The sequence below is a fragment of the Rhinatrema bivittatum genome, chromosome 3 (genome assembly GCF_901001135.1).
Source record: "Rhinatrema bivittatum chromosome 3, aRhiBiv1.1, whole genome shotgun sequence".
Classification (NCBI taxonomy): Eukaryota; Metazoa; Chordata; class Amphibia; order Gymnophiona; family Rhinatrematidae; genus Rhinatrema; species Rhinatrema bivittatum.
The window spans coordinates 95,659,890-95,680,865 of NC_042617.1; the positions used below are offsets into that span (position 1 = coordinate 95,659,890).

At 41.7% G+C, this 20,976-nt stretch overlaps 1 protein-coding gene across 1 annotated transcript in view; it reads right to left on the reverse strand.

Moving 5' to 3' along the window:
- Nucleotides 1-1,008: 1,008 nt before the first annotated feature.
- The window catches only part of TMX4 (thioredoxin related transmembrane protein 4), a 158,440-nt gene continuing 138,472 nt past the window's right edge, over nt 1,009-20,976 (reverse strand). Inside the window, exons 6-8 of the mRNA XM_029593505.1 lie at nt 13,899-14,000; nt 9,217-9,280; nt 1,009-2,157 (exon numbers count right to left, since the gene is read on the reverse strand). Coding sequence (XP_029449365.1) covers nt 1,895-2,157; nt 9,217-9,280; nt 13,899-14,000 — 429 coding nt within the window. The 3' untranslated portion in view covers nt 1,009-1,894. The remainder of the gene's footprint in view (nt 2,158-9,216; nt 9,281-13,898; nt 14,001-20,976) is intronic.

A 20,976-nucleotide genomic window follows, 5' to 3' on the forward strand; every position in this document is an offset into this window, starting at 1 on the left:
ATTTTTTAACTAAAAAATCGTGCCAAACACGATTTTCTTCTCCTGACAAACGATTTCAATCGTTAAGACGATAGGGCACACGATTCACATCCCTAAGAGTCATGGCCTTGGTATGAGGAACAATGACCCTGGGTGTGTTGGCTGATGGGCCCAGGTGATTGGGCCATGAAAACAAATAAAGGATGCAGACAACAGGAGGGGCAGTCTGTAGGCTTGCTGCGTGGTGGCATGTCCCGTTTGGACTCCTCCAGGACAGTGCAACATGACAAGGTGCATAGAGCAAACGTGAGGCCTTGGGCAACTGGTAGGAGAGGTTGCAGGGAAACCTGAAGGCACTGCCCAAGGGTAGGATAGCCTAGTCAGGATTTAAGAACTCTAATTAGATTTCCTTATTAGGCAATAGTTGGGCTTTAGATCCAACGTGGTCTCAATTCGTCTTTGTGCTACGTAATCAAATGAAGGGTGGCTCATCAGAGTGTCATTCCTGCTCCAGTTATATGCATAAGGAAGGAAGCTCCTGTATAGAAATTTAGATTTTTAACTTTACTAAGGTATTCATCAGGGACAAGGTGCAACCATTTGAGGCTCCTTCTTCGCCAGGGCAAACCATAATATAGATGGGTATTTGAGTAAATGTATTTATTTAAAACATTTGTATGCCGCATATATCCATGGCTCAAAGCAGATTACATAATTAAAACATTCATAATTCCTGGAGCCATGCTAGGGTTCCCAGAAGCAAAGGATTGAGTGGTGAATTTCACAGAAACATTTACAAGAAAGAAGGCTATACTTTGGCAAAAAGCTCTTCCTCGCGCCTAATAAAATAAAATCTCTGAAGGTTACCTATTAAATGAAATTGTCTCATTCATAGCTTTTAATATTTATTGGTCTAAACCCCTTCAGGTGATGAAAACAGCAGCTCATGCGAGTCGAACATGGTAATTCCTTTATGCAGTTTTAACTCAGAAGGCCCTGGGGTGCAAGAATGACTGGGCGAAACATGTATCTGTTATAATCATAAGTATATATTTTTCAGAGCATATCCAGGTGCAATATATTAATATTAGCAAAAAAAAAAAAAAGTACTTCATTTGGGAGAGAAATCAGATATCAGATCTTGCTTTTAATGAAAATAAAATGAGTCCTCGTTCTTTGATTTCGCTGTTGCTGCTGTTACACTGGCATTTAAATATAATGAATGAATGGAATAGGCGAGAAAAGATGCAAGCTGCTGCTAGACTCCCTAGGACACTCCTCATGCTTGCAAGTCTATAAATAAGCTTCCTGCCGCGCCCCGCCCAGCTCTCATAGTGACATGGAGCTACTCATTAGGTATGCGCATTTGTCTGAAGCCACACCAACAAGATCAGCGACATTGTCTATGTCGTTTCATGTTGTTTTCAAAACAAAATTATAGAATCCCCCCCCCTTTCAATTTTAGTGCGCACTATTCAGAAATAGCATGCATTATTTGCAAAAATGAACAGTGTGGACTATGTCCGAAACCTGAAAAAAAAAAAAAAAAAAAAGCAATTGGGGAAAAACCTAAATGAAAAATAAATGTTCCCCAAGTGACACAACACAAAATGAATGTTCTGCCAATAAACATAGCTACAGACGTTTCCTCCTCTCAAAAGTCCCTAAAGCAATGTGCAGTTTTTTTTTCTGATTGTCATGGCTAGCATAATTCTTAGCAGTGGAGCATGGTGCGCTTAGATAAGCGGAAGTCTGTGATCAAAGACTGGCGTAAAAAAATAGAGACCTCATGCGAGGGAGAGGTCCCACTTAAGTAAACGCAAACTGCAGACTGCATGTTCAGCTTTGGGTGCCGATCAGATGGGCCGGTGACGTATCTGTTTGGTCCCGATGGTAGAACATGCAATCATGAGAACTATAGTTCACTACTGGGTCCTTGTCTTTGACGTTGTCTCACTGTATTTTCTTCTTCTTCTTCTGGCTCAGCTGGATACTGTTCAGGGATGTCCTCTCCAGCCTCCTCTGTCTCAGTGCCCTCCTCAACAGCTGAGTCTTCACCAGAGGCCTTGTCACTTACACTGTTTTCTTCATCTTCTATGTCAGACAGTGTTTTCTTGTCCTCTGCAGGCTCCTCCTGTTCTTCATCTGAAAGTTCCAGAGTCTCCTCTTCATTCACCGCTGCTGGGACAAAAGGGGAAAAGTGTAATTTTGCATACTGGCACATACAATTTAAAGGCTGCTCAAAAACTCATTCAGATTTAGAATATTTCCAAGACAAAAGATTAAAGTTTTATTAGAAAAATATACCAAAGGCTAGCAAGCCTGATAAAACCACATCAGTGAAAGGCTACACATGAGATGAATCTGCAAGCTAATGGTCAATAATCTTAATATCATGCAAATACAAAACTTTTCTGGGGGTAATTTGATACCACAGCACATAAATTAGCTAGCAAATAGGTGCGTGAGTTGCACCAATTTTGAAAGTGGACTTCTGCGCATAAGTCCGATTTGAAAATTATCCTAGCCAATAACTACATCTATTTGATGTACATAACTTTTCAGAGAGAATTTATGGGCAAACATTTTAAAATCAAAACGTATGTAAATCAAAATCAAAATGTATGTAAATCCCAGCTCTGAGCAGTTCCCACCCCCCCCCCCCCCCCCATAATGGCTCTCACATATGCGCGTAAAAATTCATGCAACGTGCATGTGCATAATTTTACACACACACACACACATCGGTGGCGTAATGTTTTGAAGGGTAATTTTTGCAAGTAAAGCACAACTTTATGCAGAGAAGTCCCTTTGAAAATTGCCCTCTATATGCATAAATTTACTTAAGGTGATTTTCTGACAGATCCAAAATCCAAAAATACTGTCATATTCAGTAGGCAGACAAGTTATCTGGCCACAGTTAGCCGGATGACTTGTACCGTAAATTCAGCGGGATGAACATTCCACTGAATAAGCTTGACTAAATTATCCGGCCACATGTAGCTGGATAACTTAAAATCCTAACTGGCTATGTTTGAATAAAGCTGCTTAGGTTTTCAAGTTATCCAGCCTTGCTACTTAACCAAGTATTTTCAAAAGATATCTGGGTAAGTAGCACTTGCCAAAATAAAAAAAAAAAAGAAACAGAAGGGCCAGTGACCCAATCCTCCTCTTCTCCCTATAAAACATCACAGATGGCCCTGCCGAGCCGTGCACCCTGCACTCCCAAACCCCTCTTACATATGTTAAAATCTCCCCTTTCCCTGTTTCAAATAAAAGATGTACATTGGGCTGCCCCTGACCCCATCCACAGTTACAAGGTGCTGTGCTGTCCCCCACTATCCCCCTCACCCTCCCCATAATGCTCCAAAACCTGAAAATACCCGGCCGGGAACAAGGTAAACACTTCCCAGCTCCAGGTGCCTCCAGCGTTGCTGTATCAGAGGCAGCGCTGGAAGCGTAAGCTGAGGCCGGATAACTTTAAAACTGCTCTGAAGCAGGTCTAAAATCATTCAGCTAACTTAGCCAGATAGAACTGAAAATCAGCTAAGTTAGCTGGATAACTTGACTTCTCCCCAAAATGCCTCTTTTTCATCCAGCTACATTATAGCCAGATAATCACCTGACTGAATAAGGCAAACCTTGACATTTAGACAGGTAACTTCTGAGTTATTAGTCTAAATGGCTTGTGAATATTGACCTCCACATGTATTAAGCACTTTTCCATGGACACAAAATGGGAGAAAAAATTAGTAAACAGGCTACCAAGAAGAATGGCATTTCATCACTGGAATTACTTCTGATAAAGTCAACAGAATGAGAGCTCTGTAAGGATGATTTTAATACTTTCATCAACAAAACTCTTCTCCAATGAAAGACTGAATTCAGGTGCAATCTGCTCCTGAGAAATATTCGTTTTCAAATCAACGAGGAACAGTCAGCAGGAATGCACAGCGTTGGACGCCTCCACATCCATTCTTTACGGCCCTCACTAATGCTGTGTTAATCACTTTAAACCTGAAGCCCATTCAGAATACAGCTTTTTATGAATATACAAATACAAAAAGGTGTCAAGCCAGGAAGTGCTGTTTGGAAAATGTTTGCATTACTTGAAATCAGAACTGCTTCATGTTCCTGCATCCCGCCATCATTTGTACAAAACCACCACCAGCAAACCTTAAAACTGTTCTCTTTTCTTGCAGCAGTTTTTTTTTTTTTTTTTAAAGAAAGGCACTGCAGGGAGGCAGAAGGCCTACTGAGGTTTAGAAAACTGCATTCCTCTGTTTGCCTTCAAGAAAATTAACTTTCAAAAGAATTTGTCTCTAGGGCAGAGGACCACCATATTCGCTAAACCACAGTAAGTTTAAGCATACCAATAGGATTACTGCTTCTTAAAGACACAGGAGCCAAATTTCAAACTTACTGCTTAACCTAATTGCTAATTTTCAAAGGGAAAGTACTGCATTCATTTCTTCCCTAGAGAGTACATATCCCCAACCCCATCCCAATGCAGCTCCCCTCTCTCTTCTTTCTACCTCAGCCCACTCCTCCCATCTCAGGTGCAGTCACCTCTCTCCTCCTACTGTCCTCCCTCATTCTCCTCTTCCCCTTTCTTTATCCTCCCTGTTGCTCCTATCCTGCTTCTTCTCAGCAGCAGGTATGTCAGCATTTACTGCGACCTGGCTCCCTTGTACTCCCCTCCTGCTCCTCTTCCAAGATGGGAGGAGGGGTCACTGCATCCGGGCTCTGTCACTCTACTTCCTGTCAGTGACAGTGGCAGTGTTCCCTGTGGACCTGCTGCACTGTGCTGCTGCTTCCTGTGGATGGATCTGCTCCCCTCAGTCCTGGTTTGCCATGTCCTCTCGGTGCTGGTGGTTTCCCCACTGCCCTCCTCTTGCTCTTCAATGGTGGTGTGGGGGTGTCTGCCGGTTCTTGCTTGCAAGTATGTTAATATTTGTGATCAGGAACTGAAAAGTAAGCTTGCCTATTCACCTCAGGCAAATTAATCTTCACTGACAGCAAAAAGTGGCAAACTCCCCCGCCATCAATGCGTGGATGAGACGATGCTGCAGGGAAGAGGGATTCAGTTTTGTAAGGAACTGGGGAAACTTTTGGGGAAGGGGGAGGCTTTTCCGAAAGGACGGGCTCCACCTTAACCAGAGTGGAACCAAGCTGCTGGCACTAACTTTCAAAAAGGAGATAGAGCAGCTTTTAAACTAGAACAAAGGGAAAAGCCGACAGTCACTCAGCAGTGCATGGTTCGGAGAAATGTATCCTTGAAGGATACTAATGTAACAGGAGAGTTAGGGCACCCCAATAGAGAGGTTCCAATAAAAGCAAATGTAGTCCATGTGCCTATATGTAAAAAATCACAGAAGCTAATGATTTCCAAATTATCCCTAACTGAAAAGCAGGTTGTTATCACAAACAAAAAACACACATTGAAATGTCTGTATGCCAATGCCAGAAGTCTAAGAAGTAAGATGGGAGAGTTAGAGTGTATAGCAGTAAATGATGAGATTGACATAATTGGCATTACAGAGACTTGGTGAAAGGAGGATAACCAATGGGACAGTGCTATATCAGGGTACAAATTATATCACAATGATAGGGAGGATCAACTTGGTGGGGGTGTGGCACTTTATGTGTGGGAGTGTATAGAGTCCAACAGGATAAAGATCATACAAGAGAATAAATGTTCAGAAGAATCTATACGGGTAGAAATCCCATGTGTGTTGGGTAAGAGTATAGTCCACCTGGACAAAATGGTCAGACAGATGATGAAATGCTAAGAGAAATCAGGGAAGCTAACCAATTTGGCAGAGCAATAATAATGGGAGATTTCAATTACCCCAATATTGACTGGGTAAATGTAACATCAGGAATTGCTAAAGACAAAGTTCCTGGATGTAATAAATGACTGCTTCATGGAGCAATTGGTTCAGGAACCAACAAGAGAGAGAGCTATTTTAGATTTAATTCTTAGTGGAACACAGGATTTGATGAGAGAAGTAATGGTGGTGGGGCCACTTGGTAATAGTGTTCATAACATGATCAAATTTAAACTAATAACTGGAAGGGGGACAATAAGTAAATCTACAGCTCTAACACTAAACTTTCAAAAGGGAAACTTTGATAAAATGAGGAAAATAGTTGGAAAAAAACTGAAAGGTGCAGCTGCAAAAGTTAAGTGTTTAACAGGCATGGACATTGTTTAAAAATGCAATCCTAGAGGCGCAGTCCATATGTATTCCATGCGTAAAAGGTGAGGTAAAAGAGGCTATTTTAGCTAAAAAAAAAAATCCTTCAAAAATTGGAGGAAGGATCCATCTTAAGAAAATAGGATAAAACATAAGCATTGTCAAGTTAAGTGTAAAACATCGATAAGACTGGCGAAGGTGGAATCTGAAATAAAGTTGGCCATAGAGGCAAAAACTCATAATAAAAAACTTTTTAAAATATATCCGAAGCAAGAAACCTGTGAGGGAGTCAGTTGGACCATTAGATGACCGAGGGGTTAAAGGAGCTCTTAGGGAAAATAAGGCCATTGCAGAAAGACTAAATTAATTATTTGCTTCCGTGTTTACTAATGAGGATGTTGGGGAGATACCAGTTAAAATTTGTAACCTATCATTAAAATAATCCATTGAATCTGAAGATTGGAGGGTGGCCAATGTAACCCCAATATTTAAAAAGGGCTCCAGGGGCGATTTGGGTAACTCTAGACCAGTCAGCCTGACTTCAGTGCCAGGAAAAATAGTGGAAACTATTCTAAAGATCAAAATCGTAGAGCATATAGAAAGACATGGTTTAATGGAACACAGTCGACATGGATTTACCCAAGGAAAGTCTTGCCTAACAAATCTGCTTCATTTTTTTGAAGGGGTTAATAAACATGTGGATAAAATTGAACCAGTAGATGTAGTGTATTTGGATTTTCAGAAGGCGTTTGACAAAGTCCCTCATGAGAGGCTTCTAAGAAAACTAAAAAGTCATGGAATAGGAGGCGATGTCCTTTCATGGATTACAAACTGGTTAAAAGACAAGAAATACAGAGTAGGATTAAATGCTCAATTTTCTCAGTGGAAAAGGGTAAACAGTGGAATGCCTCAGGGATCTGTTCTTGCACCGGTGCTTTTCAATATATATATATATATATATAAATGATCTGGAAAGGAATACGACGAGTGAGGTTATCAAATTTGCGGATACAAAATTATTCAGAGTAGCTAAATCACAAGTGGATTGTGATACATTACAGGAGGACCTTGCAAGACTGGAAGATTGGGCATCCAAATGGCAGATGAAACTTAATGTGGACATGTGCAAGGTGTTGCATATAGCGAAAAATAACCCTTTCTGTAGTTACATGATGTTAGGTTCCATATTAGGAGCTACCACCCAGGAAAAAGATCTAGTCATCATAGTAGATAATACTTTAAAATCATTGGTTCAGTGTGCTGCAGCAGTCAAAAAAGCAAAAAGAATGTTAGGAATAATTAGGAAGGGAATGGATAATAAAATGGAAAATGTCATAATGCCTCTGTATCGTTCCATGGTGAGACTGCACTGTGTACAATTCTGGTCGCCACATCTCAAACGTGATATAGTTGCAATGGAGAAGGTACAGAGAAGGGAAACCTAAATGATAAAGGGGATGGGGCAGCTCCCCTATGAGGAAAAGCTGAAGAGGTTAGGGCTGTTCAGCTTGGAGAAGAGGCGGCTAAGGGCGGATATGATAGAGGTCTTTAAGATCATGAGAGGTCTTGAACGAGTAGATGTGAATTGGTTATTTACACTCTCGGATAATAGAAGGACTAGGGGGCATTCCATGAAGTTAGCAAGTAACACATTTAAGACTAATCTGAGAAAATTCTTTTTCACTCAATGCTCATTAAGCTCTGGAATTTGATGCCAGAGGATGTGGTTAGTGCAGTTAGTGTAGCTGGGTTCAAAAACGGTTTGGATAACTTCTTGGAGGAGAAGTCCATTAACTGCTATTAATCAAGTTTACTTAGGGAATAGCCACTGCTTTAATTGCATCAGTAGCATGGGATCTTCTTGGTGTTTGGGTAATTGCCAGGTTCTTATGGCCTGGTTTGGCCTCTGTTGGAAACAGATTGCCGGGCTTGATGGACCCTTGGTCTGACCCAGCATGGCAATTTCTTATGTTCTTATGTAAACACATGTATTACAGCATGAACAAAAATATGCCTCATAAATGAGGCACATAGCAATTAAAATACTGTTGCCACACATACTTCTACAGTCTTTTCATGCATAGAGAGAGAGCGAGGGGTACCACTGTAGAGAGGCACTGAATCAGGATGAGTTTTCGGGAGGTAGGTTGGGGTTGGGGGGGAGGGAAGATGTTACAGACACATTGAGAGATATTCATAGTAATACTGACATCAGTAAAGAATTATAGTCCTTATAAATGATGAAAATTCTAGCAAGAGCAGTTGATGTGCTAGCTGCATTGTACAGATCTATTCCTTTTCATCACAGGCTCTTGCACCTCATGAGGAGCAGTAGCAAAGTTAGTCAGGCAACATATGTGCATTGCCTTTGCAAAATTTGTGGTTACGCGCATCAGTCTTGGCCCACCCCTGCAACACCCATGTCCGCCCCCATTCTGCCTCCTTATTCTGAATGTGCGTACATGCATGTATGTGCACCCTTCCCGGCTTCTTAAAATTCATGTTGCTCACATGCGTAAGTGGCTGTTTTTGTGCAACACTTTTAAAATCTACCTCACCATGCATTTACACATGTAAAACCCCAGTTACGTGTGTAAATGATTTGGAATATTATCCCCACAATGTTTGCACATTGTATAATCTGTCTCTACCTTCCCCTTCTTGGCTACAATGAAGGTGCTTCAAAAGGAACATAATATAATAACTTCTTGAAATAAGCTCTATATATCCACCTAATGACAGAAATAAACTTTAACTGGAAGTAAGTTTCTCCATAACTTGAAACTAGTGCATGCCACAGAACCTTCGGGTCCCCTCCCCAGTGTTGCTCTGATCCCTTGCTGGGCCTATCAGAGAGCTCTCTGTTTCCCAAGTATACCTGTAATAGTTCCAGATCAGCCGGGAGCAGGGAACCAGGACTTCTCCTAAATCTTACCATTATACACCATTAAGGAAGCCTTTAAGCATAATGGACTTGAAAGTCTTCAGGTTGTATGAGTGGACCTAAAACAGTCCAGCATATGCCCAGAGTGCTTACCAGACGTCACCTCTCTGTATCTCGGTTTGGCAGGACAAATGCAGTCTGCAAGTAACACCAATATCTGAATAAAAGGAGGAGAGGTTTTAGTGATCACTTTTTCATCCACACGCTCTTCCTAAAGCATATACTGCTTCCTTACCTGAGTCCAGTTATAATGTTGGAGAGAGGGTATCAATAACTACTTTTTGTTCATTTACCTTTGATGTCAAATATGAGAATATTTACCATGTGTTCATAAAGTCTGGGATCAGAGATCTTTGAGTTTTCAGCATCTGAAGTTAAGGGCCAAATTAAAAGATTGGACAAAAGTCCTACAGTACTTTTTAAGCATATGTTAGCTTGCACATTTAGTTTTCCACAAATTTTTAGCTTCTGACAAATTTCTTTTAGGCAAGAGTTGCATTATTTGCAACCCGCAGAGGCAAGATGACCGGTGGATGGTTTTGAGGGCACTTGCAAAAATTACCTAATGCATAATAATTCGAAGGAGGTTCTCTAATAAGAAGTTTAGTAAATATGAAACGAGGGTGTTCCTAGTACAATATGATTGGGGAAAACATGTAAACCTTATTTATTTATTTAACTTCTTTTACTATACCGATACTCAAGACCAGGTCTTATCATACCAGTTTACATTAGAACATGGGGAAACCAATTAACGTCTAAGTAGAAATGACAAGTTACATTAGAACAGGGAGCGTAAAACATGGATGTTGGAAGATAGGGCAGAATTAAACTATAACATTAATGAGTGATAGATATAATCAACAAAAACAAAAAATTAACAAAAACAATAAATTAGTAATACAGAAACATGGATTATAATCAGCGGATATTTACATGGTATGGGCAAAGAGCTACACAACTTGCATTTTGTCCAGCTTTTCCATGTTTGAAAAGATGATAGAGCTGGACTGTTCTGTGACAAAGTAATTCCTCACTTTTTATTAATACAAGAGTTTGGGTTCTGTTACTATTAGCTAGAAAAAGACATGAACACAAAGAGTACTGCTTTTTGATTATTTTTGGCCCAGCAGTTTCCTCTGCTCCTCTGGACTTCCAGTTCAATCGGAGCCAGTCTCTACTTGTCTGTGGTGTTACGAACCTTTATTTGCAACTAGCCAGGATTTCCTCCATCTAGCCTAGCCATCACAGCACTAGTCCTTAGCCAAGGGCCTCAAACTGCATACATGATGAATCTGTCCACTAGGTGTCACCATTGTGCAGCATCTGAGGCGCTCTCATGTAAACCACAGAAACCATCATAACTCCATTTTAGATGGGTGGTCTATAAATCTGAAATAAATAAATAAATACATAATATATACATTTGGTATGGTTCAGAAAGAACATTGGCACTGGGTGGGGATTGCTGAGTATCAGGGATTATGCAGTTAAGAAGGGCATCTCCAGTATTAGAAATGAAGCCTTTACAGATTACATATCCCACAGTGGACCCTTGCATGAGAGCGCCTCAGATGTTGCACAATGGTGACACCTAGTGGTCAGATTCATCATGTATGCAGTTTGAGGCCCTTGGCTAAGGACTAGTGCTGTGATGGCTAGGCTAGAATGAGGGAACCCTGGCTAGTTGCAAACAAAGGTTCGTAATATCGTAGACAAGTAGAGACTGGCTCTGATTGAACTGGAAATCCAGTGGAGCAGGAGGATACTGCAGGCCAAAGCTAAACAAAAAGCAGTAACCAAACAGATATCATTTATATGTTGTTCGTCACCAATACTAACTAGATTCTTCAAAATATCCACTTGCCAGTTTCTTCCTCTATTGCTGCCCCGCTTATTCTTATTTCTAAATTGCCTTTATGTTAGTCCTAAGATATTTTATTTTTTATACTTTTTTTTTTTTTAAATAAAACCTATGATTGTGGCCATACTTATTTTTAAACTTTTCTGTAGGGTGGGAGGAAGGAGTAGGTTTAACAGGAGTTTACCTTACTATGAGATATTGTACTTATTGCTCCTGTTATATATGAAAAAAAAATCCTGATAAATATATTTGAAAAAAAAAAACCAAACAACTCTTCTTCCTTGAATGTACACTTCATAATTTTCTTCAATCAGCACAACCTTGCATCAGTTATCCATGCACTAATCACTAGTCTTTTAAATTACTGTAACTCTCTTCCTGGATGATATCGCCCAGACCTGCATGAAATGACTACAACACATACAAAACACAGCGGCCAGAATCTTGGTAGGGGCCAAACTATCAGACAGCATAACACCCATCTTCTACAGACTACATTGGCTATCGATTGAAACCAGGATTACATTCCACATGATGTACTTCATCTTCAAATGTGTGAACACACACAGCCCCCTGGAGTATCTCACCCATCTCCCTGCCTTCTACATCCCGGCTAGACAGCTCCGATCCTGACAAAACAGCCTCTTCTTTCCTCCTCACCCCTGGTATCTGCCAAATTGAACTGCACAAGGCTAGGAGCCTTCAGCTGCCATGCGTCCAAGATCTGGCATGACATTGCTTTACCCATCTGCCAGGAACCAAACTACCTCGCTTTCTAGAAAAAAAAAGACGAGGTGTGACTATCCAACCAGGCCTTTACCTAGCCGGCTCACTTCCCCACACTTGGTCCTTGTCATACAGTGCTGCTCCGTGTTCACTACATTAACCATGTTATATCTGTCAAAGTCTTAATTTCCGTAATCTGCTTGGAGACCAGCCCTGGCAAAAAGTGCACTATCAAATGTTTGTAAATAAATACATTAATTTAGTGCACTGCCTGCATGCAGTTCTTCTAATATGGATCAGTATGGCGCAGATTTGATTTAAGATTCAGAGTGAATTGAGTGAGCACACATTTTCAGACTGCTAGGACACCAATACCTCATCAAGAATAAAATACAAATCAGAATAAAAACTGAAGGGGGAGCAGTGAATAGACTGGCTGGAGGGAAGTGTATGTGTGTGTGTGGGGGGGGGGGGCTGGGGAGTGAGGACGTACTAATCTGTGGGGAGGTGGGTGTAATGGGGATAGGATGCGGACGGAGTGTGTGCATGTACGCAGTGTGATGTACTGGGGTGTGGGAGGAGGGAGGAAACACAGGACAATGTGTGGATATACGCGGAGTGGTTTGTATGTGCGTGGTGGGTAGTATAAGGGGCACACACTTTCTTCATGCATTCTCCACTTCATGTTCTCTGCCTATCCCTTCACTCCCTTTACCCCTTCCTCCATCCCCTCTACCCCATTCCTCTCTTCTCCTCCAAACTTGGCCACTCTCAACTGATTCTCTTCACTTGTGCCAGCTTCTAGTCCTCTCCAGTTGGTGGGGCCTGGGCTTCCAGTCAACCTCAGGGAACAATTGTGCCAGCTCAGTTTCTTCTTTGGTTGGCAGACTCATGGCTCAGTCGTGCCGGCTTCCGGTCCTCTCTGGTTGTTGGAGGCTGGGCTCACTGCCAACCATGTGACTCCCTTTAGCCATTCTTGCTCCCCTTGTTCTACACTACTGCTGCACTCTATGGCTTTGCACGCTCATCTGAAATATACGTACAGAGATGCATGACATAAAGACATACAGACAGACACACTGATGCGCCCTCCAAAACAGGCACTCCCACTATAGCAAAACGTGCCTAATAGCAAAGAAGATCAAAAATAGCATTTTAAGGAAAAAAAAATGCATTTTTAACTCAAAGATTTTTTGGCTGGCACCCTTGTTTTCTCAATATTTTTTCGCTCTTGGTAGTATGTGCATGTTATGCTGCTGTGTCAAAATATGTCATCATTGATGCATGACTGTTTTGGAAATACTTTCTTTAAAAATGTTAGCCCTACAAATACACAGGATTTCACAAAGCTCCTGTGCTTCTAAACATTTTAATAACACCAGGCTGAAGATTACAAGGGGAAACTCAAACCCGAACAAAATGGATGAAGTGGGAAATGAACTTTGTACAAAAATTATCATGAAGTCAAAGGATTATTATGAAACATTCAGTATTTTAATTGAAAGATGTAAAAGGCGGGTGCTATCTGCAGACATAGCGATTAGTTTTTTAATGCTGCATATTCTCTCTCTATATATATATGTGTGTGTGTGTGTGTGTGTGTGTGTAAAATGTAATTGTGTGTATATGAAATTGAATAGCATTTAAATACTGCAATACCATAAAATCTGTTATATATAAGACAATATAAGATAGATATTCCCACTTTTTTACCCTCTGCCCTTGCACCAATTTTTAAAGGGAAAGGTTTCCCTGTGAAATTGTCTAAGAAAAAAAGAAGCAGAACACAGCTGCATCTTCTATTTGTGCCTGTTACATTTTTCCAGCTAAAAATATGTGCATTTGTTTGAAATTGTAAACCTATGTGCACATTTCCAAACTCTGCCCCAGAAATACGGGGAAACTTATTGGGCAACATTCAATGAGTCAAAGATGCAAATAAAGTGCTGTTTTACTGGTATGAAAAGCTTTGAAGAATATTGCCTTCTGTATGCTTAAGTTACATCAGTGTCAGAGTGAACCTGCTCACACAATGGTGCATTACATTCTCTCACATTCAGGGAGTGCTATAAACATGTAGCAGTGTACAGAGTTTGGTACCCTGAGAAATGCTATTTAGCCCAACATGGGGCATAATTTACAATGTGTGCCAACTGGAAAAGGACACTCTAATCTGCTTTCTTACCAAGCCTAGGACCAGACCGATCAGCAAAGTGGCTAACGTGAAGATCACATAGGACCCCCACACAGGAATTCCAAGCGGGCCCGTCAAATAGTTGTGAATTTGCTGTAAATGGAAAAAAAAAAAAACCAAAAAGAGAATATGTGAAGGTTAGCCACAAAATCAGGTCAGGTAGCCTGCACTCAACCATTCTGAAAATTGCTCTTTTCAGATGTGCTGTGAATCTTTTACTGCGAGAGTTTACATAGCAAATAAAGAACTCCTCTCAGGGAGCTGAAATCCCAGCATTCGGCAGTGCAACAGGCAATCAGCAGCAAAGCGTGCAGAGTCACGTGCCGGAGCACATCTTTAAGAACAGAACTCTGTTCCAGTACTTCCCTTTATACACAAATGCAGTTCTGACATAAATATAACAAGGACTAGTCTAACATCACGCAGCAAGTGAGCAGGACAGGGATAAAATGTATTTTTTTTAATTTTAAAAACTGATTGAACTGCTACATTCTTAACGATGCTGGTTTCATATTATACTTCCAGCCTCTGCAGGCCGGTAGACGTTCCTCTACTTTTTCCACCATCTACCTAGAACATTGGTATCAAGCAGTAATCAAAATCTAAAGGTCTTAAAACAGGGAACTTCCATCTTTGCTAGTACACAATGCTATAATTCTTCCTTGGTATCACATATTACACAATACAGTAGGGTTTTTTCCTACCTGTTTCAATTGTTTAAATTAAAAAAAAAAAAAAAGCACCTGGTGATCACCCATAAAATTATTTTTTATGCACTACTGTAAAATCCAAATATATCGGGGAAAATATATTTTCCTGCCATAACTATCAGTGTACCAAGGGACTACAGGGATGCAAAGAGATTATTCCTCAATTGTGTGCTTATGAGAAAAACCTTTTTCTTTTTTTAATAAATCAAGTCCATCTCATCATCGGTTTATAATAGTAAAAAGTTATTTCAGACCACTTCAACACACTGCTTGCACTGTGCCACCCTCCCCAACAGAGAGAGACCCTGCAGCTGCATGAATGGGGAGCAGAGCTACAAGGTCCACTGTTACTAGACCCGTGGGAGTCTGTTTATTACAGGCCTGCAAGCAGTCTTGCTCCGAAGCAAACCTTGCACCAAGTTTTACTAAGAATAAAATCCTATCATTTGCTGCTGGGGGAAACTCTGTTGCAGACCTTGACTAAATCAGCCTGGGAGAAGTAACAGAGAGAGAGGGCATAGAATCAAAGGACCCAGCTGACTCATTCGCACACCAAATAACCCCCTTACAGCTCTTCTGGGTCAGGTTTGCTGGAGATGGCAGCATGAGCCCCAGGAAGAGAGTGGGGAGGCCATCCTTGTTGGCATTAACTATCGCTGTACTGAAGGAAACGACTCACAGAAAAGCAAAGGCCGTGACCAAGGAAAGTCAGTGAAGGACTGGGGTTAAAAATAATCATGGAACAAGAGGAGTATTAGAGATAAATACACACACACACAGCAACAGGCTGGAGCCAGATCTAAAGGACTGTTCAAAAGTTCTGCAGCGCTATTTGTGCACAGTTTTTGGCTGGCAAAAGTCTATGCATACTTTGTGCATAAGGCACAACTTGCACCATTTCAAAACTGTGCAAGCCAAATGACTTGTGGCAGACTTGTGACTTCTTTCATAACTGTTTTCTCATAACTGGGTGGACAGAGTGATCCTTTTCTGCTGACAGGGCCACTTTTTATGCCTAATAATTTAATAGACGAAACAAGCTGCTGCTGCTGCTACTACTACTACTACTACTACTTATCACATCTAAAGTGCTACTTGACATACACAGCACAGTACAAAAAGACTTAAGAGATAGTCCAAGCTCAGTACAGCTTACCATCTAATCAAGCCAAACACATTGGGGAAAAGAGATTTTGAGAATTTCATATATTAAGAAAAGGGTTAAAATCAATAAGGCTGTAAGTGGGATAGTCAGGGGGTGAAAGGGTGCATCAAAAATAAGGAGCTTTTTCTGCTCTGCATAAGTATTTGCTGTACTAACATGCTCACCCTCTCCCGCCCCACAGCAACAGTGCAAAGACTGCCTCACTGTCTCTTACACTGTCTCTTACACAGGGGCCAATTCAACAAATTAGTGTAGAAAGCGGGTGCTGAACAGTCAGCGCCCGCTTACTTAATGGGCGCCATGCAATATTAAAATTAGGGGGTCGCGTTAGCAAGGAGGCGCTAGGGTCACTTGCGCGACCCTAGCGCCTCCTTGCTAATGAGAACCCAATTGGTTTTCATGACTCAGCCTTCTGCCGGCAAGGAAAACAGACGCTGGGTTTATCGGCGTCGGTTTTCGTGACGACTCTCCGCCGGTAAGGAAAACCGATGCAAAGGGTTCAGGAAAATAACGCTTTTCAGTCGAGCATCTATTTCCTGAACCCGACTGTCCTTTTTTTTTTTTTTTAACTTTCTTTCTTGAATTTTTCATCCTACTTAATATCACAACGATGTTAAGTAGGAGGCAGTACAGAAAAGCAGTTTTTTCTGCTTTTCTGTACTTTTTAGATGCGCTCTGCTATTAACGCCTGCTCCAGGCAGGCGTTAACAGATAAATGTGCATCCAAGACGCACATTTTTTTTTCCCCCATCGGGAGTGAATACCTGATAGCCTCATTCACATGCATTTGCATGTGATGAGCGCTATTAGATTCACTCCACGTTGGACGCACGGTGAATATGCACTAATCTCCTTATTACATTAGGGGATTGATTAGCACCTATTCAACCTGCGTTCAACTGTGAGTTGTGCAGTGCACTCGGCTGAGCGCACTGTATTGCATTGGCCCCACAGTGCTTCACTGACTGTCAGACACTCTGTGATACAGACTCACCCTGTTAGCCCTTCTGCATCACACACACACACACACACACACTAGTACGTGTGCACTGAAAGTTTTGAGAAAATGCTATTGGCATTTACTGCATGCCGATGAATGTCATTGCTCACTATTGGCAATTGCCATTCGCTCTTTGCCTTCATGACTTGTAAGAAACGCATGTAAGGGACTTTAGGCTGCCCCTTACTAAAGGAGTGGTACAATTTAGCTGGGGAGGCTGTGTGTAGCAGTAAGTGAGACAGGTTTGGGTTTTGCTCCCCCATGTGGGAACATGCAGATGGTGTGTCCTCGCTGTGTCATCCTAGTACACCCGCTATCCTCATGGATTTTAGTTTGCATTTTGTTGGAGTAGGATCTCCCTGTCTCCTGTCTTCTAATTTTCCCTTCTAATTTATGGGAAACAGGTAAAAGAAGTTCCTATTAAGGGGTAGGCCTCCCATTGACTCATCTTCCTGCCTTTAAACTTGTTTTGAATTCTCTTAAGCCAATTTTTGAGATTTCCCTGTGAGAGCCCATCCCCCTGGTTGCAGTGGATTGAGGCATCCTTGTATTCAAGGCTGGATGTGGGGTAAGGAAGACTGCTTGTGCTGCGTCTCCTAATGAGCATACACAGTGACAGTGACCTGCTGCAGAGGAAGAATATTTTTGCATTAACTGTTTTGAGCTATTTCTATGTTGGAGGCCTAGAAGTTTATTCTATCCTTCCTGCTTCTTGCTTAATTTTCCCTTTTGGGATTAATTACCGTAATATTTTTCCACTTGGAACCGATAACCCATGGTACCTGGGAGTCAGTATTACCAAACCCTTGGAAGAGGGAAATCTTTCATCCAGAAAGATTCAGAGGTGTTGCAAATTCCATCTACAGCAAAGGATCCCAGTAAAGTGCACTGATCAACGAGAACGTGGTCTCTATTGGGGGAAGGGTGTGAGAAGTGCCCCCCTGGCACTGCCCTCGGAGGGGAAAGAATTCAGGAAAGTATAAGGAAGCGTGAGGTACTCTTCAGGTGCTGCATAAGGAGTTAAAAGGATTCAAAGAGGGTTTTTGGATCAAGTAAATCTGGGCCTCGGTTCTGATTAAATATTGGAACAGTAATGCATATTCTGACCACCTTCAAGGGGAAGAACAAGGCGGGAATAAACTGTGAGGTAAAAGAAGATTAAACTAACTTTAATCTGAACTGAGGAAAGCAAGGAATTGGATACGAGGAGTAATTCTGTGTAAGTATTAGGGGTGGGAATTTGTTTGCAACGAAATAGGAAATGCCAACGATATTTCCTATTTTGTTACCTTTTGGGAATTTAAAAAAAAAATGGTAGGAAAAACCATGAAATTTTGTGTAGCTTTTCCTATTTTTTTTTGTGGGGGGGGGGTTTAAAAAAGTACGGTTAAAAAAAGAAAAAACCCAACCCCCCCCCCCCAATCCTTCCCATTTATTGAAAAATGGAGCTCCTCCACATGCAGACCCACCCACATATCCTCCCAACCCCCCCCCCTCAGGACCCCCCCAAAATCTGAGGTGGTCTAGCAGGGGGGCCCGGGAGCAGCCACCCTTCCCTGGGCCAGCAGCTCTATTAGTCAAAATGGCGCTGGCTGCACTTTTGCCCTTACCATGTGACAGGCGCTACTAGTGCCATTGGGGTGGTATCGGTTATTCTATGCCCACATCTTTTACTGTACGTGGGTAAGACAATCCAGCCATTAAAAACTCAAGTCTCTGAACACTGCTTATGTATCCAATTGTGTAAAAATGAGGCCCTTTGGTCTTGCATTGGACTGAAAAATCACATTTGATTTCTGCTTTAAAGTTTTTTGGGGGTTTTTTTTAACTCTTTAAGATTTTTCAACGATACAGGGAATAAAAGCTTAATACAGAATGAAATAAGACAGTAGTTATCCCTCTACCCACCCTCCCAGGAGCTGGACCAAGAGCACAATATGAACAGAGTAAATAGATTATGCAAGTATACCCAGGTTTTAACCCAGCAAACCGTGTCTAACGACAGCTGAAGGTTGTTGTTATACAAGGAACATCCTCCTGTAAGCCCAATAAGGGGACCATGTTGTGTTGTATACTGATACTTTTCGTTTAAGAGTGTAAATGAGCTTCTCCCCAAGAGCAATCTCATGTACCTGCCGTAGCCAACGTTCCAATGTAGAAGGTGATTTCCACATTAGCACAATAGTAAATCATCCTGAATGAATTAGGTGATCGGCTTAGCTTTCTTTGTGCAACCGTGAGGGTACGTTTTCTCCATAGGCCGAGTAAACACAGCTCAGGAGTCTGGATAATTTCCTTACCCAAAATAAGGTAGCATACCCTGAACACTGCTTTAATGTTTTTTGACATTGAGGTTGTACAACATTTTAATAAAAGGAAGTCATTTTTCTGAACCTTTAACCATTTAATTCCTGCTGACATAAAACAGGAGATCGAGTGGTCTATTTTCTTCTGATCCTCCTCGTTTTGATACACACGTATTTGCTCCATTTCCCTTGGTTTTGATATACATATATTCGCCAGGTTGACATTTATATTTGCCATGATATTCTTTAGAAATTTGTCTGCCAACCACATGGGATATGTAACATGTTGTACTTTCCCTGTTCCCTTAAAGCTCCAATGGGTTTGTGAAACTTTAGTCTTATGGAGAATGAGAACACCACAATTTGATTGATTTCTCATACGTAGGTATTCATTTCGGCAGGTGATTCATTCACCATTTGCAGCTCCTTTCTTTGCTTTAATTGGTTCTTATAGATCATGTGTCTTCAGACTGACTGTACCTCTGATAGGTTATTTTTTTGGGGCATGATATTTGTTAAAAAAGCTTTTAGATATAATGTAGCTCTTTTCAAAGAGTAGTTCTATTTTTCAAGAAATTATTCTACTGGGTATATGATGCTTTGTTTTAATTTACTTTGAACTGATGCTATGATTATCTTATTTGTTCTATCCTCATTGATGTTACCTTTGCTTTATTTTATTTTTAGAGTTGAAGCGTCTCTGCCTTTGATGACTCTCCTGATGCAGCCTTCGGGTGAAACCTGTCAGGGGACCAACTCCTATTGATATGGTTATATGGGAAGCTCCGAACAAAATATTTACAGATTGATTTAAAGACTGAAAGGTGAATTTTCAGAACACTGTGTGCATAAAATGTAGCATATACGTGGGTAAGTAGCCTCTACTTACATTGGGGCAGATTTAAAAAACCCTACGTGCATAAATCCAGGGGGATTTCCTCGCGTAGGGGGGGATTACGTGTGCTGGGCCTATTTTGTATAGGCCCGGCGATGCGCGCAAACCCCCGGGACTCGCGTATGTCCCCGGGCTTTGTGAAAGGGGCGGTCTGGAGGCGGGACTGAGGCCTCCGGCACAGCAGCCATTTGCTGCTGTGCTGGGGGATCGCACAACAGCACCAGGCCGGCGTGCGCAAGTTACGCCTGCCAGAGGCAGACGTCACTTACAAAATAAAGGTGGGGGTGGGGTTTAGGTATGGCTGGGGAGCGGGTTAGATAGGGGAAGAGAGGGGAAGATGGGGGAGGGCCGAAGGAAAGTTACGGAGCGGCCTCAGAGGGAACAGGGAAAGCCATTGGGGCTCCCCTAAGGCTCGACGTGCGCAAGGTGCACTAGTGTGCACCCCCTTGCACGCACTGACCCCGCATTTTATAACATCTACAGGCTGCGCGCTCATGTTATAAAATTGGGCGTACATTTGTGGACCCCGGGTAGCGCGCACAAATGTAGGCCGCGCACATAGATTTTAAAATCTGCCCCATTTTCTGTATTTCATAGAAGTAAAAAATATGCATGTATGTTCATTATTGCATGCACGTACGCACGCATAAAGAAGTAAAATTTAAGACCCGTACATGTGCACGCGTGCATGCATTTGCCGGTGCACGGACATGGACACGCCGATTTTATAACATATGCGCATGTTATAAAATCTGTTATCCGCGTGTACATGCATGCACAATTTTATATTGATGCACATGTGCATGCAAATGCCGTCTCGAGCATGTAAGTGGGGGGAATTTTAGTAGGTTCGCACGATGACACAATTGGACTTTTTCCCAGTTTGCTGCAGTAAAGGAGAGGACTTCCTAAACCCCCTAGCTAACTTGCCTCCCTTTCACCCCCGACTAGCATATTTTTTTCTGTTACATGACTTACACGCCATCGATAGCA